This window comes from Gambusia affinis, linkage group LG09, assembly GCF_019740435.1.
Source record: "Gambusia affinis linkage group LG09, SWU_Gaff_1.0, whole genome shotgun sequence".
Lineage (NCBI taxonomy): Eukaryota > Metazoa > Chordata > Actinopteri > Cyprinodontiformes > Poeciliidae > Gambusia > Gambusia affinis.
In genome coordinates, this window is record NC_057876.1 from 14,985,467 (window position 1) to 15,012,160 (window position 26,694).

General features: G+C 37.5%; 1 protein-coding gene across 1 annotated transcript in view; it reads right to left on the minus strand.

Moving 5' to 3' along the window:
• Positions 1-297: 297 nt before the first annotated feature.
• The window catches only part of LOC122836636 (dedicator of cytokinesis protein 2), a 105,654-nt gene continuing 79,257 nt past the window's right edge, over positions 298-26,694 (minus strand). Inside the window, exons 27-51 of the mRNA XM_044126345.1 lie at positions 26,555-26,653; positions 26,363-26,457; positions 24,215-24,293; positions 24,001-24,101; positions 23,677-23,735; positions 22,407-22,555; positions 22,051-22,136; positions 21,679-21,835; positions 18,484-18,524; positions 14,890-14,980; positions 14,145-14,255; positions 13,537-13,626; positions 12,290-12,394; positions 11,923-12,064; positions 10,962-11,043; positions 10,720-10,804; positions 10,263-10,349; positions 9,240-9,416; positions 8,366-8,449; positions 8,129-8,266; positions 7,310-7,437; positions 4,691-4,895; positions 4,439-4,544; positions 3,703-3,851; positions 298-3,353 (exon numbers count right to left, since the gene is read on the minus strand). Coding sequence (XP_043982280.1) covers positions 3,291-3,353; positions 3,703-3,851; positions 4,439-4,544; positions 4,691-4,895; positions 7,310-7,437; positions 8,129-8,266; positions 8,366-8,449; positions 9,240-9,416; positions 10,263-10,349; positions 10,720-10,804; positions 10,962-11,043; positions 11,923-12,064; positions 12,290-12,394; positions 13,537-13,626; positions 14,145-14,255; positions 14,890-14,980; positions 18,484-18,524; positions 21,679-21,835; positions 22,051-22,136; positions 22,407-22,555; positions 23,677-23,735; positions 24,001-24,101; positions 24,215-24,293; positions 26,363-26,457; positions 26,555-26,653 — 2,709 coding nt within the window. The 3' untranslated portion in view covers positions 298-3,290. The remainder of the gene's footprint in view (positions 3,354-3,702; positions 3,852-4,438; positions 4,545-4,690; positions 4,896-7,309; positions 7,438-8,128; positions 8,267-8,365; positions 8,450-9,239; positions 9,417-10,262; positions 10,350-10,719; positions 10,805-10,961; positions 11,044-11,922; positions 12,065-12,289; positions 12,395-13,536; positions 13,627-14,144; positions 14,256-14,889; positions 14,981-18,483; positions 18,525-21,678; positions 21,836-22,050; positions 22,137-22,406; positions 22,556-23,676; positions 23,736-24,000; positions 24,102-24,214; positions 24,294-26,362; positions 26,458-26,554; positions 26,654-26,694) is intronic.

Genomic DNA, 26,694 nt, shown 5'->3' on the forward strand with positions numbered 1-26,694 from the left:
AAGGTATAATTTCTAATGGTCTGGAAGCAAGCTGGAATTTTACCAGCTTTCACTGCAAAACAGTTTTGTATCTTTGTATTAAAATTACTGCCTCTTTTCTTCTGCCATCAAATGTTCTTTATTCTAATGAAGACCCAGCAGGACTCAGGCTAATTGCAGCTTTTCTCAGGCATATATAAAAAAAAACCAATCTGAATATCTATCAGTTTTCAGCTTTATTGTTAATATTTAGCTGTATTCAAGCATGAACAACAACAAAAAAAAAAACTAACTCCATAACCCAAATACAAACCCAGACATATTCTGCCACAAAGCAGCAGTGCTAGCAACTGTGCCACTGTGCAGTCCTGTCCATCCATAATATGACATTTATTAATTACAGCATCAAAAACATTTTGTAAATATAAACCATGAGCCAGGAGGAAATAATTTCCTTCCTGTCAAACAGAGGCAGCATTTATAACACAGCATATATGATGGATTAGCTATCTGAAAAATCTCCTGCCAACAAAAATTGTTACTTGCATTTAAAGGCTGTTATTCATGTTGTCATGAAATTTGGTTTTACATACTATATATATATATATATATATATATATATATATATATGTATGCTGTTTTTTCATGAATTCACAGATGACTCAGAACAATTTCATTGGTGATCAGTCACAATCACTCAAGCAATGCACCACCATTATTTCCTATGAGAATAATCTGCATTTCTTTCCACTTTGCCAGCCACTCAATCCATCCTTTTTGTAAGATGTATGTCTTTGGCAGTGAAATCACTGACTGGTGTCGTGGTTTAATCAAAAAAACTCCATGTTCCAGACTAGAGAGACACAGGGCAGGACTTTGCAAGACTTTTAAATGGCTACTGTGCAACTTTAAATTGGCTGCTGGGAAGCCTTGTGGTCAGTGTGAAAGCAACTAATGGTAGCATTAATAATGTAGGGAAGCCATACTTCGACTGCTCTTAATCACCTCCTGACTACATGTACAAGTACAGAGCCAAAAGAGAGTGAGGAAATAAAACCTCCAGAGGGCAAATGTGAGATACCCATCCAATCCATGCGTCATTAAAACAGCCTAATCTGAAATTATATTTTCTCACTTAATGTCACTTTACCAGAGCAGGGGAGGTATCAGCTTCCTGTCTGAATATGCAAACTACTAATTTATATTCATCTAATGCGGCTGTCTGTCTGCGCCTTTCAACAATTGAGCAAAAATGTCTTCATTAAAATGTCACTAAATTCAATTAAGAAGGCAGGATGAGAGCCAATAACCTTCCCACTCCATTTGCGCACTATCTGTCAGGGCTTTGAGTGGTTTAGCTGTGCGGATTTAAAGTAAGCCAGGAGCAACCCACAGGTACCAAACTTTAAGCTGCACAACCGACCTATGGGCCATCGGGTGTCTCCCAGATTGTTTTTTTCTTTGAAAGGATAAAGGAATAAATCTGCTCACCACCCACTGAGCTGCTTGTTATTTTTATTTATTTTTATTTTTTTTCTTTTGGCCCAAAATAGCTCTTCAGACGTGGTGTGGTTCACCAACATCGTCCTTGCTGGCTGGCCTTATCTTGGGCTGCTCTTTCATTTTTAATGGTCCTGTTCACAGAGTAAATTATTCACTGTAACCCCGGAGTGGTATCTACAAGCACAGAAACAAATTACAAATCTACAAACAACCTTACACAGCAACGTTTTCAAGCTTCAGATTTAGCACCAAAAAAAAGAGGGACACCATACTCGCCTCTGGGCAGAACGCTTAAGTAAATGAAAACAAAATCCCTGACTTTATTGTTAAGGTCAGTCCTGTGAAAGGCCAGCAGATGATGAGGTGAGTGCTTTATTATGAAAACTTTAGGTTTCAGCTTTTTTTTAAATGGGCTTTGTAAAAGCATAATGTTATAGCCACTATGGTTGGTGAATTTATTGAGATTTTATAATAAAAATGTTGTAGTTGACTATTTTTTACACACCCCTCTACTCTTGACACTGCTAAATAAAATGCAAACAGCATGGTGATTGTAAAAACAAAAAACAAACACATTAGACAGATCAGGGATAAAGTTATTGAGTGATGTAAAGGAGGATTGGGTTATAAAACAATATATTGATCATTGAACAACTTACGGAGCACAACTTAATCCATCAGTGGAAAATGAAATAGTATAGCACAAACATACCAAACTATCCAATTACCCAAACCGAAAGGTCAGGCAAGGGGAACATGACAGTCTATATGTGACAGACTTGAAAATGCATGTCCACAACTACTTTCCATCTAATCTGACTGGGCTTGAGCTATCGGGCAAATAACAATATATAATAAAATTCGTCTATGCACAATGCTGTTGGAGGAACACACGTAAAGATGTGTTCCTACAAAATATTACGTCAGCAGTGCTGAATGCCAAAGCATGCCTTAGTTTTCAGATTTTTCACAGATAAATTTCTTTAATTATGCATCCTTTCCGTTCCTCTGTGCAGACACGTGCTCTTCCCAGATGGTCTTGTAGATAAAATCCCAATTTAACGTGAAAGAAAAAACTTCATATTAAACTTTGTGGTTGTAATGTGAGAAAATAGGAATCAGTGCAAGGGGTATGAAGACTTTTTGCAAGTGAACGCAACATCCCAGCATATTGAATTGGTTTACACAAAACGTACAACAGTCTGACTTTATTTTAAAGAAATGTTTCACAAACAGTGCCTCAAACGTACAAAAAAATGTAAAATGGATTTAAAAGAATGAAAGAAACAGCACAGCAGATTAATCTCACTGTTTGTCGACGTTTTCGTTCCGTATTTGTTGAATCAGTGCATCAAAGCTGTTTGCCATATTATTCCAGCTCGGAGTCCTACGTGAGGACATGGTGCCCTTTACGCTTTACTGAATTATCACTTTCTCATTACTGTCTGTCATCACTGGGCTGAAACCTGTGTAAGAAGATTTTTAATCAGCAGCATCAGATGGCTGGTTTGTGTTTGCTTGTTCTCGTAGAAGCTTAATTGATTCAAAAGCTGCAAGGTGGCATTTTGCTTCTGTGAAATGTCATTCAAACTACCAGAAAAAAAAAAGTCTCCCAATGAAAAAAAAAAAAAAAAAAAAAGCGTTTATTGATAGTTTGAATCAATTCGATTAAGCGACAGAGATGCTGGGAGTGACAGACAGACTGAGAGTGATGTGGAAATTTGGATATGGAAGGAGGTTTTAAACCTGGTCGCAAAATATGTGCAGATAAATGAAGAAGGCAAACAGAAGATTATCAAAGGGACATTTCAGAAATGATTGTCAGCGTCCTTGGTTGGATCACTGGGCTTTGGATCTTCTGATCTGGAGCTCTGTTAAAACAAACATGACAATTTAATGTAAATATAACTTTCATTACGGAAGGCAAAATGCAATCAAAATAAATGCAGAATGTCATCTTTCACCTTTTTGTTTTTGCTTAATAACTTTGATTTAAGAGAGCTGAAAATGTAAATGCATACAAAGTATACGTTTGGATCCCAGCACAAACGATGCGTTCAAAGTCATGGATGAAGACATTTGCACTGCAAGGCACCGTCCATTTGATTTAGCCACTGAATAATTTAACTTCTCTTTAACTCTTACATGTTTTTTACGGGTTACAAACGTCTAATTAATATGCCACTGTAAATGATTAAACGTGTTGTCATGTTTGTCTACCTTGGATTTAAAGAGCAGGTTGATGACGCCCTTTGACCGTCTGTCTGCTGTTCGGTCAGATGCCCCGGAGGGATTCATGTTCTTGCTGTCCCTCTTGGCTTTGGCTGCGTCCACCTCTTCTCCCCCACCAGCCACAGACAAAGACAGACCTACAGAAAACAAGAGGCACGACTCGGTGCTTTATTATCTTAAAAACAACTCCTCTGCATTTACTGTGTTCATTTATGTATTTTTTTTTCCCAGTAACATACTTTTGGGAAACATTTTTGCTCTTGAAGTTGTTGTGCTGATGATTATCTGCTACTGCTAGAGAAGTGTGTTTGCTCAGATGTGGCCAGCAGTACTAATCACAGTTAGTGTATTAACATGTGCTGTGCTGGCTCAGCTTGTCTGAACGTGGCAGAAAGCCAGCAGAGCATCAGTGTACAGTGCTGTGATGCACCACTACAAGTGCAAGGTCATGTAAGTGATAAAATGACAGAAACTGGACAATACTGGTGCATTTCTCGAAAACGTTACAACATTTGTGTGTTTTTTTTCTGCTTCACATTTGGCTGTGTGTTGTTTTTCAGAGCCACGTTTTCATGCTTGCCAGTAGCAGTGGACATGTCTTTTTTTCCCTCCCTGGCCTCGGTTGTGTTTTTTTTTTTTTTTTCAGCTTGACATTTTCTCTCAGGCCAGGACTTTCTGTTTTGACATCAATGACCAGGCTCAGATGATTCAGTGCTTCGGTTACCTGTGATGGCTGGCAGGGATCGAGAGTTGGCATTGGTCAGCGGCACGTTTTCGTCGTTTGGCTCACACAGGTTGGTGTCGCTGCGGAACTCCTGCTTCTTGGACAGCTAGAGGGAGACAGAGATCAGGAAACCAAACAGCAGCTCAGCAAAGGCTCTGAATTTTCTGGCTTGAGTATTTACACTCTTCCTCCCCCTCCTGACGTGCATGTCCTTATAATCTTCTGTCTTGTTCTACAGCCATTAACGCTCACCCGTTTGCAGTCCAGCGTGCTCGTCCTTTCTCTCTCCTCTGAGATGAAAATCATGCTGCTTCTTTTCTTCTTCTTCTTGCTCTTCCTCAGTCTGACCTCTGCGTCACCCACCGTCACCACGCCCTCCTCACCTATGCTCACGCTAACACTACCGCTGGAGCGGGGCAGAGTGGAGGACCAGGAGTTTGGCGACTCAGGAATGTCCCTTAAAAGAGCCACAGAAAAAAGGCACACGTTATAAAATACCATCTTAGCAGATACAGACTGAGTAAAAGAGAAATTACAGGAACGCTTTATTCAGACCGTAGCCTCAAGTCCATTCAACACCCAGAATATATCGATCCTGTAAGCTCAGTAGCAGAGGTGATTGTTATTCAGTATAAGTAACTTTAGTGTTATTAAAACTGGCAACATTTGCAGTAGAGGAATTTATGGAATAAAAATGAGACACATCCCTTAACAGGAATGAGTTTACAAGTTGGAGGTTAGACTTTTTTTTTTTCGATGGTCAGTGCTACTATTGCCAGCATGAGGCGAAGCCTCGTCTCTGCAGAGGTTACAATGATAATCAAACTACAGAACATTTGCTCTGTTTCCCACCAATTATGAAGGACAGCCTGAGGGACAGGCAGTTTCTCTAGGGAAGGTGGATAGCACACCTATCAATAGGACCAGGATGATCTCTAACAGACCCTGCAGAATGACTTCCAGCAGGGCACAGCTGGGACTTCATGAGGGTGACTCCTCTAGGGAGCCCTCTGCTCTCTGTTTTCACACAGGAGAGAAGGTTCACCTTTTGCATGGATGACATATGTGAAATGATGTCAGGAGCTGTGAAGGAGGCTATGAGGCTTGTTTCATCATCCAGCATGGCTGGTTTAGTGGGGATAAGTGATGATTTGGGGAGGTAAACGCTGACTTCCATTAAGCAACAGGATTGCTCATGCAGATGGAGGGAATTTACATGGAAATATCATTATTTGTTTCTTTATTACCCCCAGATTGAAGCAAAAGTAAAAATGGCCAATTACACACAAGGCAATGTTGGAGGGAGTGTGGAAACCATATGGCAGATCATTTTCATGTCATTTGGGATTGTTAAGTTTTCCAGTCTTACTGGCAGGAGTTCGCTGGAATTATTCACTTAATTATTGGTCAGAATACAGAATATCTGTTGCTAAGAGATGAGTGCATTTTCTGGTAACGAAGTGCCACGAAGTAAACACCTGATTTTTACTTTTGCAAGATTTATCTACTGTAAATTCCTGTGTCTAAGCAGATAAGCAGTATTTCAAAAGAACTTATGTTTTACAAACCATATATCTGGCGTTATGAGATGAGCGTTGTTGTTTTTTTTCTTGTAACGAACTGCCACGAAGTATAAATCTGATTTTTACTTCTCTGTTGAATGATTGTTTTATAAAATTTTCACCACCAATGACAAAGAAAAAAAAAAATCCCTTTTCTGAAAAATTGACCAACTGCACAAATCTTGTTAAATTATATATAATAAATAGTATTTCAAACAAGCAGAAAAAATCTTATGTTTTTCTGAACAATAACAATATTTGTTGTTAATCTGTTGCTAAGAGATGAGTTTGGTTTCCTGGTAACCAAGAGTCACAAAGTACACATCTGATTTTAACTTTTGCAAAATTTACCAACCTGTAAATTCCTGTGTCTAAGCAGATAAGCGGTATTTCAAAAGAGCTCGTCCTTTATAAACAATAATATTACTTGTTATTAATTTGGTGTTAAGAGATGATCGCTCTTTTTCTGGTAACGAACTGCCACGAAGTAAACATTTTATTTTTACTTTTGTGTGGAATGTCTGTTTTATAGTATATTCACCACCAATGACAAAAAATAAATAAAATTTAAAAAAATTCACTTTTCTGAAAAATTCAACAACTGTACAATTCTTGTTAACATAAGTGGCATTTCAAGAGCAGAAGAAATCCTTTTTGAACAATAACAATGTTTGTTGTTAATCTGTTGCTAAGAGATGAGTGCGTTTTCTGGTAACCAAGAACCATGAAGTCAACATCTGTTTTTCACTTTTGTAAAATTTACTAAACTGTACATTTCCTGTGTTTAAACAGATTAGCAGCATTTTGAAAGAGCTTGTGTTTTATCCAGTAGAAAACCTCTGGGACATGATATGTTGAGTTCAGGTCAGGTTGTACCTCAGATTAATCAGAAACTGGGTGACATTGTAGAATCGGGAGGCCTTGTTGCAATACAACTGTGCTTGTCAAGCATGTATTCAGAGACATGGAGGTTATAAAAAAGTTCTGAGTTTCATTTGATCAGTTTCTACAATAAATAGATTTTTGGGTTGTCTTTGAATTTAGTTTTTAAGGATTGATTAGTTTCATTTCCATTAAATGAAGTGTAATCCATTTGTTCCAAGACATTACCCACTCTATATCAGTACAAACATATAAATTCATTTTTCAATTGCAAGCTGATTTGTTTCCTTCCTAAAAGTATTCATTTTATATTGTTGGCAGCGTGTTTAAAAGTGTTGACGTCAATATTGTTTTGTTGGTGAATAATGCATCTATGCAGCTTGAGATGACTGGTTAAAAGTCAAACAGCTGTAAACCTTTATTCTACCTGTCTGCATGAGTCTTGGTTGGGGTTCCACATTCAGATCCCTGCAGTGAAGAGATGGAGATGATGGACTGTCGAAAGGAGCGCAGCATTGAGCGAGGACGAGTTGACTTTCTCTCGTCCAGATCTGGCTGCAGAGACACAGAGAAATCAAACAAATAAAATTAAAAAAATAAAAATTCAGTACTAATTGTGTATAAAAGGGTGGACCCTCATGTTAGCTCACTTTCACAAGAAAAACACTTAAAGCAGAAAATCACATACTGTCTCAATGAACAGGTTTAATTTGTTATTTTTTGTTTCTTAAAATGCTTTTCTTAAAACCTTTTAAATTATTGCCACTCTTGATAAAGGATGATCAGATGAGCGTATGGTTGAAATCCAAGGGCATAAAAACAGCAGGAAGGGTTTGGTGTAAAGCAAGAATAATTTTTATGACAAAAAACATCTTTTTTGAATCTACACTGAAATCTGAAAATTAAGTAACAGAAAACCACGACTAAGTAAAACAAGATATCATCGTCTGTTCTATATCAGTGTAATTTCTTATAGAGGTCAGATATTTTAATCGTTCCAATAAAATCAATACAACTTTATTTTGGCCATAGAGAAATGTAAAAAGTACAAAACTCAACTACTGTGGCACTCAAGAGGTTTAAAGAGTATTTTAGAGTAGTTTGCCTGAGCAGACTAATTTACAACTTCATTATAAATTTCCACTACAGTAACTCTTGCAACCAGCCTTCCAGAGGCAGACTTGTGGATTTCACAAGTAGTAATTTTACGTCTTTTCCCTTTATATTGTTTCTAATTAATTCTTACCAACTCTCTCACGCCATATTCCTTCTCCACTTTCTTCTTCAGTTGTTTGAAACAGTCCTCCATGCGCTCATGGAAAGGTCGCAGGTCGTCTGTTACTCTCTTCCCATGCAGAGAGATTCCTCCACCGAGCAACGGTATCTACGCATGAAGATGTATGATGTAAACAGAACAAACGTACAGAATGCAAGACCACAAACATGGTGGATCTCCACATATTTGATTGGACGTGCTCTGTACCTGCCATGCGATGAGGTCTTTGAGCCGAAGAAGTTTCTCTCGATCTTCTGGGTGCTGCAGAGTGTACTCTTCTGTAAAGAATGCCTGACGGAGAAGAAATATCCAGGATTTGGTTAAAGAATATCACATAAAATATCAGCTGTAGCAGATTGCAATGTTAGGTTGTAAATTCAAAAAGTACAGATTTTAGCACAAGCTATTATCCAGGATGAGGTGCAGAGACTAAAATAAAACATGTTTGACAAAATTAGTGGCTGCAAAATTTGTCCCAAATTTTTGTCAAGATTTGGGACAAAGTAAAGAGTTGACATACTAATTTGTTGTCAGTACTGCCTTTGATCTACAGCCAAACTCCTGAAGATCAGTCATTTTTAAGGAAACAATCTGGCTTCAAATTTTGCTTTAGTAATTTTTTCTCGGCTCTCGGACTGCATTTCTTACTAAATAATTTTCTACACTGTATTGTTCAAGTATTTACACCCAATGATTTTTTATATTGATGTAATGCATTTAATGAATTATTATATGTATTTATTTAGTCTATGTGACTGGCCAGTACAAAGTAATGAAGTAGTGAAGGAACATGACACATGATTAATGTTTTTACAAATAAAAATCTGAAAAGCATGTACCGAACGCATGACTCCTCTAGATTTCAGCATTAAGAAATTGAAATCACAGCGCATTCTTTTCACTCCAGTTTCAATCAAATCAGATCTCACATCACAACTATACATTATTATAACCTACAAACACTGCAGTTTGTAGGTTAGCAGCAGCAAAATGTTAAAAAGCTCAAGGGCTAAAATTCATATGGACTTATAACCACAGAAGTAAATCGTGATCAAATGACAAAAGGGAGTATTTGAAATACCTTTTCGTATTTAGCAAAGCCTCCCATGACAGCCGGATCCACAATGCCATTGAGTAACATGGAGAGTGGGTTGATGGGTAGGCTCCAGTCAGCCTGATACTGGTTGATCATGGTCAGAATCTTCTCATTGGTGGACTCCATGGTTTCTATGGCATTCTCTAGTGGAGACAAAGTAGTCTGGAAGTGGACCGTGATGGAAAGAAGAGAAATTAAAATCAGCAAATGAAAGTTGTTAATGAAGAAAGCGTGTTTTTTTTTTGTTTTTTTTAAATTTGCCATGTGGTTTACTGCCCCGGGGGTAGGTTGTAGGGGACAGTCGTCTCTGTGGGGGTGAGGGTTGGGGAAGAGCAGCAGTAATCTGATTTACATTCCTTGAACTGAAGGCCAACTTCAGTATTTTTAAAAGATCAAAACTGCATTTGTCCTTAATTTAAAATGCCCTGCCCTGAACAGAGACTGTAACAGAGACGTAACCTGTATACTGTTCAATAGTTTCTTAGTGTGGAAAAACAGAGGTCCACCGCCACCATGGCTTGTGACAGAAAAATCAGGAAGGTAACCTGAGAAACATATATCAAAGGATATATTTTGCAAAATTCATATACTGCACATTTTTGTACTTCCACTTGGGTTTCTGCTGCTTCTAAAAAAAAGTGCTTTAAAAGAAAATGCCTAGACACCGTTTCCAAAAATCCCCAGTTATTGAAACTGGCACTGCGCTGTTGCCCAGCAATCCAAGCCAAGCCCAACCCCTCACCTAGCAACCCAAGTAGAGCCCAGCCTGTCACCTAGCAACACAAGCTGAGCTTCAGCACATTTGGCAAGCTGGATTTACCGCTGGTCAAAATAGGCAGAACTGACCAGACTTAAATGTTATTATTCAAGAATGATTTTGTGCAAAAAATGTAGTGAACTTATTTTGTATATTTAGACCTATCCTAACCTTCAAGGAAGCATGATAGGCCACCTTTAGACATGATTAATGTGAAACATAGTATAAAACCACATGTCCCTCAGACTCACATGTTTTATGTCTGTTGCCTCAAACCAGCGCAGGATCCCGGGCAGCTTGTACACAGTGGTGAAAGTGGTGCGTTCGATCCACATGGACTGAAACACAACAGAAGAGAGGAGAGAAAAAGAGGAAAAACTGTTGATAAGTTCCTGACACTTGTGAATACTTTATTACATTTTGTAAAAACAGTCTGAACTCTTATCAAACACTTCCCCCTTCATTTTAATCTAATAATCTCCGTTGTTGATTCACAAACGGAGATAATTCTGAAATATTTAAACACGAGCTGGTATTATACCCTCTAATTGTGTACTTTACAGGCTGCAGTATCTATAAAACTGTTATCCAGTAAACAAGGAAGTCTTCATTTTAGAGTGAAGACAATGCAAATTTACAACAGCACTTGAAATCCTCTCACAGTCCCAGTGGTTGAGGCTGTGAATCGACTTTCAAGGAGTAACTCACAACAAATTCATTGTTTGGGTCCACAGGTCCTTTCCTCACAGGCCTTGAATAATGGAAACGCTGCACATAGTTGGACTTGTAGAAGCTACAGAGAGAATCAGAGACCAGGGTGAAAATAAGAAACTAATTAAAAGCATAAAAAATAAGAGATGGACGTAGACAATTACTATAGTAAGAACTATCAAGAGTTTGCAAAAATGCACATTTCATTGTATTGAAATGAGTTGTTAGACAGCACTGACTTGATGATCTGGTCAGGGACCGGCTTGTTTTTCAGGCGAGGAGGGATCTCCAGAACTGGCTGCACAGTGAAACACTGGATATCTGGTTCAAAATACTCAGGAAAACAATACTTTGAATGCGACACACACTGTCCTTCTATACTTGTGCCACTTTGATTTATGTAATTTATATTATTTGAGCTTTATAGCTGAGATTTATAAGAATGCAACAAACAATTGTGTTCAAACATGTAAAAGATGCTATTCTCATTTCTGGGGAAAATGCAAAAGTTTGAGATTTGGGTGGATTAGATCAAAACATGATGACAAGATATTTTATAAAGGCCTAATCAAAGTCTAGTCCTAAAAAAAAAAAAAAAAAATGTTTACAAAGCCTTTCCACTAAACTTCAGCTATTCTGCAGTGAGGAATTTGTCCATATAAAATGCTGCTGCTAGATATATATTCTAAAAGCAGGCAGCTGTAAATTGCACCAAATAATCAATCTTCAATCAATTGTTTTTAATTGGGGGCAAAATCTAAATGCACTCAACATCTTTATTTCTTGTTTGTAACATAATAGTATATAGAAAAGTTCTAGGTACATGTACATGAGTCATTTATTATTATTTCCTCCTGTCCCTTCTAATGAATGAGATCTCAAAAGAAAGACTAAAGAATATTATGGTGTTGTAATTTTGTTGTATTTGAATACAACATGTCACAGATTTTTGTACAGCCCAACAATTCATGTCAGTTTATAAAAATGAAGATATTATTCCTAATTCAATATCAACTGATATTGATTCAGACTCCTTGAGTGACCCGACAGTTTATTAGCACCGCGCCGCTGCAGTGTGCCATTAAATGTGCATTTCTGTGTTCGTTGGTCTTGGAAGGCTGCAGTCCATCGGCTCCATTTATATTCCCTGCTTTGTATGCACTTATAAAGATTAAAGCAGATTAGCTTCTTCAAGGATACACTGCAGTGGAGAGTTCTTGATGTCATCTCCCGGCGTGGTGGTGGTGTTAAGGCGCACAGAGCTGGGAAACTGGCTCATCAGCTGGTTCTGGAAATCCTCTCTGCGCTCATACTCCTTACCTCGGTGGATAAACACCTTGTTCTAAAGCAGGGAAAAAAAATAACACATTATAATTGTGCTACTTATATATTTATATATATTTTTTAAAAAGGCTTTATAAGATTCAGCAAACTTAAACAAATTTCACTTTTACCTCTACTTTTACTGCATTTACATTATTTAACAGCTTCTTTTTTTTAGAAAACACACAAAATGGAGATAAACCCCTTAATTTTAGCGATTTGCACCAGACATATAACTACAAACCCTGATGAAGAGAGGGTAGCCTTGTCCATAAAAGCCCACTGCAAAGTAGTCTGGCTTGGGTCTCAGGATCTTCATAATATTCTCATAGAACTTGGCTTGTTTTTCCTGCAGGGAGAGATAAAGAGAGAAACCAAGGATGTGTCCGGGGGGAGAGTTTCAGATGTGCAATGTGTGCAGTCAGGGCAGTTTAATCAGCTCATGCCAATGACAAAGCTACCATCAGCAGAATGCTGGACCTGTGAGGGTGATAGATGCAGAAAAAAAAAAACCCAGCACCTTATCCAAGGGCAATGTCTGTCATTTATATAACCACATAAATTCAGCAACAGCTGAGAGAGCCGCGGCTGCAGTCCTACAAGGAGAAAAGAAGTAGTTTTTTCCATTGTTGGAAAATGTGTAGTTTTCTTTGGGAAGCGGCGAGATATATGGTGTGTGAGGGAAGCAGCAGAACAAGAGGAGAGAAGCTACAAGTTAGGATGTGGCCTGGTGCATTCGAGATAAGAAACTGCAGTTACAGAAAATACTGTCATGGAAGGTTTATATGCAGCTTCAAGTAAGTTAAGAACGGTGATTGAAATGGTGATTAGTAACCAAACTCCAAAGTAAAAGTCATAATTTTAGAATCAAAGGTGAAATGTATCACATGAAAGGTGTAGGAAAATGTATCTGTACTATAAACCACACCATTTGTACAATGTCAATCACAGGTGTCAAACTCAAGGTCCAGGGGCCAAATCTGGCCCGCCCTATCTGTTTAGGTGGCCCTCTAGACATAGTTAAATCCCTTCAGTTCTTTTGTATTTCCAGGATTGTGGACATTCATGCAAAATCAACAGATTCTTGGATTTTTTTACACAAATGCAAAAATAAGTTTTTGAAAATTTTCCAAATGAAATGGTCAAAAACATTTGGTTTAAGTGACGCCAAATTCTGGCCCAGCTGGCCCTTGAGAGAATTAACCATCTCAATGTGGCCAAAAATAAAAATGACTTTGACACTCCTGACCTAAATGAACCTCAGAGACTGACTCAGTTTCTCAAAACTTTAATTCGCCACAGTCTGAACAAGCAACAGCCTGTGGAGAATCTAACCATCACTATTTCAAAGCTGTTTCCTTCAAGTAATCTAACATTGGAAATATCAATAAAGAAAATAAACAGAAGACAGCTGGGGATATGAGAAGCAGCCAAACCATTGATCATGACTGCTGCGCGGCTGATTTGAGGTTTAAAGCTATGATGTATTACCAGTCTCTTGCTGAGTAGCTCATAGTCAAAGATCTCATTTTCATACTGCTCTGCTAGCTCCTTGCACAGAGTGATGGCCTCTTCCCACATCTAAAACACGAAAAAACAAAGAACAGAAACAGAACAGTGGGTTTCAAGATGATCTGCTGATAAGCTCAGTTCAGAGAAGTTATCATTTTCTGTAATAGAGTCAAGAACAGTTTTCTTGTTGTTGTTTTTTTTTTTTTCTTTTTTAGAAGATTTGCTTATTTATTTTCAAAGCTACTGACAATGATGGGTGAATAATTAGATATAACTAGCTTCTTGAACACAAAGAATGAGCCTGTATTGTGACAACACATAACAAAGAGCTTAGATATTGTTAAGCTGTCATTAAATTATAATGTGTATTTGTGTATAGTGTAAAGATCTACTAAGTACAATTTAATTACTAACTTTCTGTTGCATGCTAATATATAGAAGCAGAGTTTATAATTCTTATGAATCATCTTTTGAATAACAGGCCTAATGACTGTTCTACACCCGACTTATTGGAAACCTTTAAACATATTGCTTAAGTCTTATGGAGTATCAAATAATAAATTGCATACATGGGTGTCAGTACAAACCTTGCCCTTGTCGAAGTAATCAATGATGGTGTCATAGAGCGTTTCTTTGAGTTGTCGCTGTGTTTGGGAGCCATGAAACTCAAACTGGGGGCTACACATGTCATCAGACCACTGGACCAGAAAGAGATTATTTATCAGCTTTTGACAATTATACAAAATTTATCTTCTGTGATATAACCAAGACATACAGGATATATGTCAAAACATCCAAACACATCTGCTAAATATTTAAATTACATCGTATGTTTTAAAGATTTAAGTTTCTAAAAATGTAAATGACTTTCCACGCCATGTTTGGTAAAAGAAAAAAAAAAAAAACAAAAAAAACAAACCCAGTGGAGTTTTTCTACTTTGATGCAGTTACACAACACAGAAAAAAAAAAAAAAATCCTCCAACCCCTTTGTGAGCTTGTAAACGTCCCGTAACAATAATTTGGGGACAAAAGAGGTGAACCACAGTCCACCACACACACGCATGCACATCCGCTCACGCACAAACACAGTTACTGTGCAAGTGTGCTACATCAATCACCATAGTGATATGGCTGCAGTGGCCAACGCAGAGCCATAAACTAACCTCGGGGCTTCATCATTTGGAGGCCAGCGACGTAGCAACCATTTATCAGCAAGTAAAGAACTCTCTCATTTGTTGCAGGCAGACAAGTGATTAGGCCGAGCGAGGCAGCGGGTGCAGCATTACACAACAAAACATATCCTCTTGTGTTTGTGTGTGTGTGCAGCTTGCCTTGAGCAGCCGGGAGTGCAGCAGAAGGGTGTAGGCAGCCTCTGTGTAGTTTTCGCCCTCCAGGTGAAGGTCTCGTAATTTGTACAGATACCTAAACACGCACAAAGCCAGAGAAATGACTTTAAACATGACTCCACTAGATGCCAGTGTTGGGCAGCTTGAACATCTGCAAATGAAGAATTAGCTAAAGTGCACAGCTGGTATCAGCATTTCTCTCCACACACAAAACCTTGAAATATGAGCACAGCACAAGGTCATTCAAGAGTATGCATATGCAAACGAGGCACAATGTCTCTTTTTTTATAAGCATGACAAAGTCTTTTCTACGCTTGAGGTGAAGTAATGTAACACACGCCTCTTGAATAGAAATGGTCATTTAAATGTTTCAGGGACTCCCAGAGGGAAAACATTGTGTGCATCATGAGTGGGTTGCAGGTAAAAAGGTGCTTTTAAGAGACACAGTCTTTAATTTCATCTGACTGGGTGAAAAATGTTCAAAAGAGGGAACTATTCACCATCAGATGCTTAGTGAAGCTTTGTAGAGGATGTGGAATTGTTTATGATAAAAATAAATTGAAATCAATTAAAGTTAGAATTCAACAGAGAATGATTCAGCATCTCTATTTCTAACTTAAGGATAGAATAAATATACATGTGCAATCTTGAATATTTAACGTCAGAATCGATGTCTTATATCAAATATTCATTTGTGTTTCTGTAATATTTGAAGACAAAACAAAACAAAACAAAGACAAAAACGTTTTGAGTAGTTTATCTGGGTTCAGAATCTGTACATCCTATTCCTCACAGAAGCAAAACTGCCATTCTCCGAACAGTAAAAGGCACTGACAGCAACACTGCTTTAGTTATCAAGAGCAAAATTTTTCATCATTTATTAAACATATCTATCATGTCTTTTTCTCCTATTTAAATAATTGATCATCTAGGTAGACTGAAGCAAGACTTATGTAGTGCTGTACTGTTGTCACTGCAGCAAGTACCGTCACAAAAAAATAAGGTAACACTAGCCTCCGAGTTTGTCCATTTACTATTTCATCCTACTCTCTGTTAGTTTTCCACAGTGGGGAAAACTGTGGCCTTGTGCAAGAACAATACAACACGTGTTGATATTGCTAAGGTGCAGCGACATGTCAAATATGTTGGTTAATATAGAAACACTACAGGTTATGCATTTCTTGCCCTTCACAGGTTAAAATGATTGTTTTAGTGAAAAGTGAAACAGGGAAAACCTCAACGAAAAGACTGAAACGTTTTGGGCCTAATGTATTGGTTAGCAGGATGCAGGATTTATGTGAAAACAGGTGCTGCAGCTACAGTAAAAAATTCACAACATCATCAAACCGGGTGCAGCCATGAAAATAAACAATTAAGTGTTCAGGGGGTTTACTGAAGTCTGTTATTCTAAGTTGAACAAAAAAATAAAAAAAGGGGTGACTTACTGGGAAATCGTTCCAAATATTTTCAATTTAATAAATTACCGAAAATATGTTTATGGAATCATCAGGATATCTGTTGGCAAATATGAAACGAGCATTCATATGTCCTGTGCATTGGGGCTTTCTCACGAGTTGCACAACATATCCAGTCTTTTTCTGAATCATGAACTCTGACCTACTGAGGTAGGCAGGGCCTCATTGCTTTGATTACCTCAGTTACATTGATACAAATGACTATTTTGACACCACAGTACTTTTTTTAGTTTCTGCTGAATATATTTCAGATGTACATGATCTGTGTTGTCCAGCTGGTTGGACCAACTCGTTGAGTTACATTTGCTGCCATCTGTACAATACCACTGAGGATCCTCATTTCTACTGTCCTGCATTTTATTTACATTTTCCTGCTACAACACAAATGATGTCGACGTTTCATCAATGTCTGCGGAAGACTGCTAATGAATCATTCACTTATGTCTTGTGTTGTAGCGAGCCAGAAACACGCAGGCAAGCGAGATCTTGGGACTGGGGATGATTCTCCGAGTTGTTTCCTCATCCTTCTCACGGCTCTGTTTGCATCTGTCTCCCTGCACTGTGTGTGAGCTTCTTCTTTGCTCATAACTTTACTCCCATGCCAAGCAGAGCACTGGCTTTTTTTTTTTTTTTTTGCTTTGCATTTTTGATCTATTTATTCAAGGTTCAGTAAACTTCCGAGTTATTAAAAGACATCAGGTCCTCAGAGGAGACTTGGGCTGGATACTTTGTGGGGTGGCAGTGGCTCAGGGGGCAGAGGACCATCCTGTAACCGGTGGGTTGCTGGTTAGAATCTCCCCCTCAGTCTGTCTGAAATGTTGTGTCTTTGTGTCTTGCACAAGGATTGATTCTGGCATAAACTGCACTTTCTCAAGTGTTTATACAAATGTAGGCCATTTACCATACCATGTAATGATGAGCCATTAGTCCACACTGCAAACAGTAATCTTTAATTCTGAAAAGCTCCTATTTTCAAACCTACTAGAACACCCTGGTGGGTTCCTGTACCAAAAAAACTCGTAAAAACATTATGAATGCATAAGTGGTATTTCTGTATGATTGTTATGACATTCAGTACATTCAATATGTCTTTAACTAATGTTACTGTAAATCAAAAGGCCTCTTCTTTTGACCCACTAGAAGTTGTTGTTTTGAGTTTCTTCTTGTCTATGTTGTGTTTTCTTGCTGCTGCTTTTACTTTTATTGTACATTTTAAGTATTTCATTTTAAATATTTTTTTAGTTCAATTGTCCCACTTTCTCCATTAATTGTATTCCTTTTTATGTTCAGCACTTTGTTCAGTCAGCAGCTGCCGTCTTTAATCTGCTTTGTGAATAAAGTTGGCATGGTTTGACTGTGTAATATTCACTCCTGCTGAGTCGATAGCAACTCGGTAAGTCCTAAGAGACGGAAAGAGGAATTGTTAAGGACAAATCTAGTTTTAAAAACCATTTTATCCATGAAATGAAAAGCAGTTTGAAATGGGGAACACTTCCACATTGGTTGAACAACGATAACAGACTGTTTTATCCTCAGACTATCACAACGTTGAGGCGAATTTCCGTGGAAATTCTGAAGTGACGCAAAAACCATCCACCCAACAACTGCAAACCAGATTAAAACATGGATTGTGTGAACCAGTCCACTCCTAATTCGATTCAAGTTTTATTTGTCTGAGACTAACCCTAACCATAGTTCCTCAGGAAGAATTAAAATCAGTCAACTCTTCTAACAAAAAGGCTTAAAAAAAAAAAAAAAGAAAACACAAGGTGAACTACATGACCTGACAGAAACTGTGTATTCTGGTTCTCAGTCATTTTTGTCTCTCCCCCCTGCAAACATGCTGCCTCTCTCTGCCTTTACACCTCGCTGGTGCTCATCATGTCTCCCTCTGCTCTCTCTACTGTCAGACCACCACCTGATCCGTTGGATTTTGACATTAATTTAGCAGAACTCACATAATCCCTTGTCAGATTACGAAACCGCACACACACATAGAAGCGCACACATCGAGACATGCATTTCAAATGCATGCAGATTTTACGAGACAGACGTGCAACATTTAAAAGCATTTTAAGATAAATCAAGAACTTAATGCAAATACCTGATGTACATTCCTTCACGGTTGATGTCCTTGTAGAAGTTCTGCAGAAAATAGAAAGTAAGAAGTTGACTTACAGTGAATGTTGAGTGTGTGCTGTACCCAAAAACATATCTGCAAAAATTCTAGAGAGCTACAAAAAAAGTTTGAGTTCATAATTTTGCATTTCTGCACTGCGAGTTTGTCCAACAGTGTCTTGCAGCATGAGTGCTTCACTGCATCCTACTGGTATTGTGACTGCTGTTGTATCTGTATTTCCCAGTTTAATTAAGTTTAATGACATCTACAGAGAACTGAGACGTGGAACAAACTGATTTAACCCCACCTCTCATTATCAGCGAAAGAGACACACAGCAAACACACACATAGACAACACCAAACATGCAAAATGAAAGAAAGCTAAAAAAAAAAAAAGTTGGAAGAATTAGACAATAACACCTATATGGTGCCACTTAGACATACCATTGATTATTTTGGGCTATTTGAATTCAGTAAGAATATTTTGTGAGGTATACTTTAAAAACAGGGCCAAGAATAAAGTCTTTTTTTTTTCTTTTTTTTTTTTCATGTATCAGATCACATTTTCCTTTTTCAAGATAAAATACAATGGGGGGCGTTTGCAACTGAATGTTAAACAGCCTGAATAACAATGAACGCCTCCAAGACTGAACATTGGTTCTGAGTGGGAAAAGTGTTGCTTTGGGTCGGGAAAGGGAAGTCGCCTCAAGAGGGACAGTTTAAGTGCCTTTGCTGATAGAACAGAGCAGGAGATTGACAGGAGCGTTGGGGTTACATTTACAGAGATGAAGACACTATACATGTCTTCAAGGTGAAGCATTCCATCTCAATTTTTCACCCCCTAAATTCATAGCAAAGGTTGCTGAAATGGGCAAACTAATGGATCAAAAATGTATGTTTGGATGATTGATTGATTGATAGATGGATTGATGGATGGAGTGACAGCCACAGTATGTATCAGATAACACATCCAATCAATGTTTGATCATTTCCAAACATTCAGTGGGATTGAACAACTGGCTTGAAAGATTTTTGGTTTGCTTTGCTTTAATCACATACCAAACATGAGATACTGCAGGTTAACACGTTACTCCAGTATTTTGAAGTGCAAACCTTTTGTTATTTTCTATAAACGGAAGGTATGAAGACTTAGACTTATTTTATTGTCATTGCTCAAAGAAACATAAGTAAAATTGGCAATGAAATGTCATTGCTTGGCCACCGGAGCGCACACAGAAACAAAAGTCTGTCTATAATTACATAATAAACAAATAATAATGAAGCCTTATACATCTCTGGTTTTTTTCTTTCTTTTCTCTTTTAGCTAAGATTCATATTTCCCAAAGTAATATGAACTCGAAGCAGTGGGGAAGCCTTTTTTTTTTCTTCTTTCTTTTTTAATTTTTAAACTTCCAGTGTTTTAGGACATAGTGGAAGTGGATTCTCCTATGTCCAATCAATCACTTGTCAACAGGATTACGGAGCTATATAATTTTAAATTAACACAAATCATTCAGTAAATTGGAACATGAAAAACCTTTGGAAAAAAAGCTGATGGCACAAAAATGCCTCTGAAACTTTTATATGCAAGTTAGACTGGGATATTTTGGCCAGAGGAGTATGAATGCCTTTACATTTACAAGTACATTTCTGTTCCTTTGAAAATGCATTTGCATCAGGAGGCTTGGCAAATAACAAATATGTGAGTGATTGTGTGTGTTAGCCCGGGGCGGGGTGTAAATATGAGAGTGCTTGCTAGCCTGGAGAAAGGATTTTTCAGCCCAAGAAATAAATTAAATAGAATATCTAATGGGCAAATGCCACAAGCTATAAGCTAAATACTTTTGCCATTACCCAGCAGCGTTCTTCTAAAAACTACAATATGAGCTCTGAACACAAGTGAACGGATTCATATTTATGTAAGGTTTATTTCTCAGTTTGATAACAAATGACTTATTAAAAAATGCAGAATGAAGGCATAGATTGATAAGACTATTTATTTTGAATAAAATAATTACATTTATCATTTGAATGGACATCTAAAGGGAAACATTTAATAAGTGCATAGAATGATGAAACCTTTTGTAAACAGCCAGAAGCTGAAGATCAAAAACTATCTCTAGATCAATCACCTCAAAAATTTAAAGAGGTAAAAATATATAGTTAATTAAAAATCATTATAAAAGACATTGTAATGTTACAACAAAATCACCAAATGGATTTTGTTTTTATTTTAACTCCCTGCAAATATGGAAAAGGTGCAATTATGGAGGGAAATAAATCAGGAAAAGTTTATTCAGGTGCACAATCACACTGATACCAAGTATTTTGAATTTGATTTGAGTTTAAACCTCCGACATTGCTTTTTGTGTGCTCCTGGCTGTTAAAGTGAGAGTAAACACCATAGTGAGATCAAAAGAGCTGTCTGAAGTCCTCAGACACATGATTGTGGCAACTTAGATGTCTGGTAAGGGATTTAAGGAGGTATGAAAAGAATGAGAAATCAACTAATCTATTGAATGGAAAATAGTATAAGAGTGAAGGATATTTAAAACAACTGCCAGAATGCTCAGGTCCGATGTTGAAATAATTTCACCCTGAGAGCAGACCACATGATGCTAAAAGAAGACTTCAAAAATCTGGTAAATCAACCAAGTGTTAAATAATCCATTAGTGAACGCCATCTACTCTTGATTCAGTATTCACGGATTCTAACTTTTCTGCTCAATGTATTTCCAAAATATTTGTGGAAATTTCGCCTATTTACAATTTTTTTTCCCCATAGCGTATAAATTTTTTTTTTTTAAAAAAAGGAAGTAAAAAAAATATAATTTTTGGTTATTTCAATGCAACAAAGTCACTGACATCTCCAAAGATAAATAAACACAAGTATTGACATAATTGTGTGAACATTTCTTGATTAAAAACAGCAGTTATTGGCTTTTTCTATTTTTTTTTTCACACGACTTAATGTGTCTGAAAGACTCAGCAAGCATACAGCAGGAGTGAGAAAAAAAAAAGTTAATATAGTTTTTAACATCAAAGTATTAAGTCCAGGTTAGCTCACCTTTTACAGGCAAGTTGTTCTCTGGGAACTAATATCCTTGTTGGTCTTTTTCAAAAGCAAGTTACTGACATCTCTGACACCTTAGGGTTGGTTTTAGTGGTGTTTCTACTAACCAGAAGATTGACAGTGCAGCTCATGCGGTTGTTGCGGCTGTCATCATTCATCACGGTGCGGTAGTCAAGGAGACGAGTCAGGAGACCCTTCACCAAAGAGACAAAGTGCTGCACCTGTGGCTTCAGAGTGGATTTCTCAGCTGCACAGTCCAACAAGCTGGTAGAGGAGAATAAGCAGCTTAATTATCAACAACCTGAGACAGGGTTTGTTTTTCAGAGCTGCTAACTTTCTATGTTTCTCTAGTGTTGACAGACAAAGGAAAACAATACTAGCTGCAAAGCTTATTCTAAGGGAACAGCAAATATATACCTTAAACTGGAATATATATTTTGTCATTTTTGAATTCAATATGCTTAAATACTCAGTCCTACATGGTTTCTAGAAGTTGCATGTATCGTTCATCTCCTCCTCCACCTTCCACCTCATGATCCAACTTCAGGATTATCTCGTTTTCAAACTGTTGAAAAAAAAAAGAAAAAAGTACAGGTTTGGAAAAGAAAGAGTGAATAAATTAGGGAGAGGGAAACAAAAAAAAAGGCAAATCAATTATGCAAATGCATGTAGGAGGTCCCTTGTTTTATAATCAACATTGGAGAAAATCAGTGTAGTAATTTTATGTGTATGTGCTTTTGGTTTTCAACCAATCCAGACATTTCTCTGTTATGTTCACCGTAACGGTGTTGAAATTTTGACTCCTGAATGTTTTTTATGCATAATGCTTATCCACCTTCTGGAAGTTTCCGAACTGGACGTGCTCGCAGGAGATCATGTCGAAAAAGATGGGGATTGTGGCTCTTCTCAGCTCCTCCTCAGGAATCAAAGTCATCTCCAGGATTGGACCCACCATACCAGGGATAAAACAGATCTTATGACTTCCTACAAAAGACAAATCCATGCATAGGAAATAAGGATGCGCAATCACTGTATCATTTCTCAGTGGCACAAAAAAAGGCAAAAGATCATAGCAAGAAATGTAATTTATCAAATTAATGCTAAATTCTAATTGTTGTTTGTGAGATAGTTATTTTTGCTTTTTTAATGACCGTTTTTCTCTATTAGTTCCACAAAAGCGTAAATAAATATAACTATGTATTAGAAAACCAAAGTAGAAGTAGTTATTGAGTGCTGATTAGAGAACATTTGCACTACTTGGTGCATCTGAAGTAGTTTATAAGAAAATGTTTTGTTTTTAGAGCAGCATTTGTGCTTTTGGGGTTCAGGTTGTGTGCGACGGCTGCATCAGAGAACAGACTGTGTCGAATTTCTACAGACTTTCCTTTAATCATCCCTTTTATCACTATCAGCATAAATTCTAGAAATATCTCCAGAAAAACTGAAGCCCACAGCACCTATTTTTAATGTGAGTATTCCAACTAATCCTAAACATGAACTTACACTACTTATATAATTAAAGTGCTTACAAGCTTTGCTGTGAAAACCTATAGCCCTGTGCCATAAAAAAAAACACCTGCAGGCATAAAGTGTCATTGCTTTTGCTTACGAGCTTTAAATAAAAAATGTAATAAAATGGTTTTGCTCTAAAGTGCTTTTCTGAGGCTTTGACCTTTTCTTGAAATCACCTTTAGACCTTTTCAACTTGAGTTTAAGAAGCCCTGAAATAGACCTTTGACAGAAGCTTAGTTATAATGTTTTCTATGGGAGATCCTGTGTCTTGTTATAAGAATGCTTTGGGGTTTTGTGAAAAAGAAGGACAAAGAAAACACCAAAAAAAACCAAAACAAAAAAAGCATAAGAAACCCAAAATACATTGTGTGGTCTCTATTGGTTCCCTTTTACTTTCTTTCAACTAATTCCCTGAGTCTCTATGCACAAAACAGACAAAAGTGTTCCCCTTTTCTTTTAGCTCTGGTTTTCACAGTATTTACTACATTTGCATCTCTATTTTAGCATGCAGAGCCACCTGAGTGCTCTAGATTTTAAATTTAAATCTGTGAATCTTCTGTAAAAGCTTTGCACGATTCAATACAGCTTCTCACCAAGTTTGTACCAGATGTCACGTATAGCAAAGCCAATGAGCCTTCTCATATCTCCATATCTGAAAGAAAAATGCGTAAGAGTGAGAATAAAAGGGAAAGTACATATAAGAAGTCACCACCTCAGTTTGCAACAATTACCTAATCAATACTTATTTTCACCTTCAGAAACTAAACATCCCCTTAGGAAAGATAATGCAGTGCTGCTCTACCTCAACTGAATTGATCTCCTGTCTACAAGTAACAAAGGCCTTTAATAGGTAGTGCCATTAGCGCAGACGGAGCAGATGTGGTAAGAAGGAGGAAATTAAATGTTTGTACTCTCACTTGACAAGAATCTTGTTCCTTTTGGTTGGAGAGAAATGCTGAAGCTGCAGAGACTCTTGAGTAATAAACGCCACCGCCAAGTGGAAGTAGTTATTCCAGAGCTATGGAGACAGAGAAAGCAGAGAAAGTATTCAGGAAGCATGCTAAACAGTGAAACAGAAAAAGGATCACAGCTGCGTAATATTTTTATATACTGTGAACAAAACACAATTACCTGCACTTCGAAGTCATCATTATTCAGGAACTTTTGGTTCATTGTGTCGGCATAGGTATTGATGGCTCTAAGGAACACCCTGAAGGACAAATCAATGTTAAAAATGAATATATTCATGTCATATTGTTTAATCCAATTGTAGCATGGGATATTTCCAATGGTAGTCGAATTTATTTTTAATTAAAATGCTAGACTTAATGTCTTTGTTTTTCTTTCCTAACTAATTCCACATTTTGGGAATAAAGTGGAAATTTTAAGTTGGATGAGCACAGATGCTTTTATTAACAACAAAAAGCTGTGTGTCAATAAGCCAGTGACAAATGCTGATCAGTCACAAGCAAGGGAACTAAAAATGTTTTTCAACAGAAAGCAAAGTAGAAGGAATGAGATTCTGCAATAATAGATGATTGTATGTTTGGAAGCTCTTGGAATCAGAAAAGGTGAGGTTTATTAAAATTACCCAATTTCCTGGCATGAAACCACCTTTTTTTTTAGTTAAATATTTCAATAGGGGATGGGTGGAATCTTCCTTACAGTTAAAAAGTTTTGGTGTGTGTTTGGGATAATTTTACAACTGGAAAACCCAAATTGTGTCCAAGTTTAAATCATCTAACTGTTGAGTTTAGGTACAGTTAGAGATTTGGTGTTTATCCACCCTTAAATATTGTTAGAATTATTCTAAAGAACCCATTGGACTGAGTCGACCTCTAACACACTTGACAGTATAATTTTCTCAAGTTTAAACGCAAAACGTTGACTCATCAAATATACTTTTTTTTTTTTTTTTCATTTTGTGCAAAGTGCTCAATCTTTGCACCAGGAGATAAAGCATTTCTCCTGAAGGGACTGGAACTGTTCATGTAGGCAGCAACAAATTCCCGTTGAGCTTGATTTCGTTGACTTTTTTATTGGTCAGGACCTTGCTCAGTGCATGATGATGTAACACATGCTTCACTGCAGACAGTGACAATGATGCTTCATCTATTTTTAGTGAGATGCTGGCAGGTTTGAGTCCTGGTGACCTCTGGGTTGCTCGTGAACATTACCTTTCATCTGAGGGGGACAGTTTGGGTCAGATGATTGAAACTTAGGGGCATCTTGGTATTTGCAAACACGCAAAGTACAGTTAAAAACTAATTTTGGATCTAAGTAGGCTAACATTACATTTTTAGAATTATCTCGCATATATTTTTGAAATTAATTAAATCTGTTAAATGCATGAAGATTTCCTCTGCCCAAAAATGTTTTAAATACATCACTAAAGACTACATACACTGAGACCCATATTTAAAATAAAGATCAGATCCACGAGAAACGGACGCAACCCTTTACATTGGCACTGCAATGATCAATAACAAAACTAATCTCGTGCGAGAAAAAAAAAAAAAAAGAATCCAATGAATAAAAATGTGTAATGCATCAAAACAGTTTTTTTTTTCCTAGATAAGGAATTTTATGGCGTTTCATACTGTAAACTGCTTTTTCAGGGATCTTTTTAAACTATTGCTATTCTTCTATCTCAGTAGAAGCATGACAGCAGCTCGACACACTGAGTGCAGAGGTATCAGTGAGATGTTATTTAATGCATTTTTGAACTTAAGGAGAAACTGCTTCCAGCCTCTTTTGGCCCAAACACCATCTATCATCATTATCCAAAGCCAGATGACATCCCCTCTTACTCCCCCTCCTCCTACATTTTCTATGTAGTGGGACTCAAATGCTATATTTGCACACTTCTTCCCAAGCCCCAGTCTACAGAGTGAGTTGTTCTTTTTTACTTCACTTTCTCTTCTACCTATTGGCTCCACAGCTTTAGCCTCCCCTCTTTCATTGATAGATTTTTGCTCTATCGGTCCGCGCACACCAGCGTATTTGTCACATCAGCCGTTTTCATCATTACAGCCCTGATCCCAGCTTTGCTATCTCTAACTCATCTCAGTGTGGGTTGGTGCAGATGAACAATTCATTGTGGATGTTGACAGTTTCTTAAGATGTAGCACCATGCCTCATGGGTCGAACAGCAGGCCGTATAGCAGGGCTGCTGTGGCTTATTTAGCTGAATGAAGGGATCTCACGACGTGCATCGTCCAAACTCCAGGCCCTGTATAAATGCAAGCATGTCAGTTTTGCTCATTATGAAGTACCGACCTGTTCTGCACCATGATCATGGCCATCCAGTCAGAGGGATATACATGTTTCCCAATCAGGTCCTTGAAAAGCAGGAAGGACTCCATCAGGAAGTCCTGCGATTTAAGAGAAAAAGGCGAATCACTTCCTAAACAATCTAGTTGAAAAGATTGCTTGTTGCCTGCAAATTTGGAGGCGTGTGTGTGAAGTTACCACTAGATCAGTAGTTCCAGTGAAGGTTTCTATGTATGTGGCATAATGACGATCATCCATCTGACTCAGGATAGCTGTCATGCAGGCAACAACTCTTGACTAAAAGAAGTAAAACAAAATAAAACAGGAGGGGAAAAGGC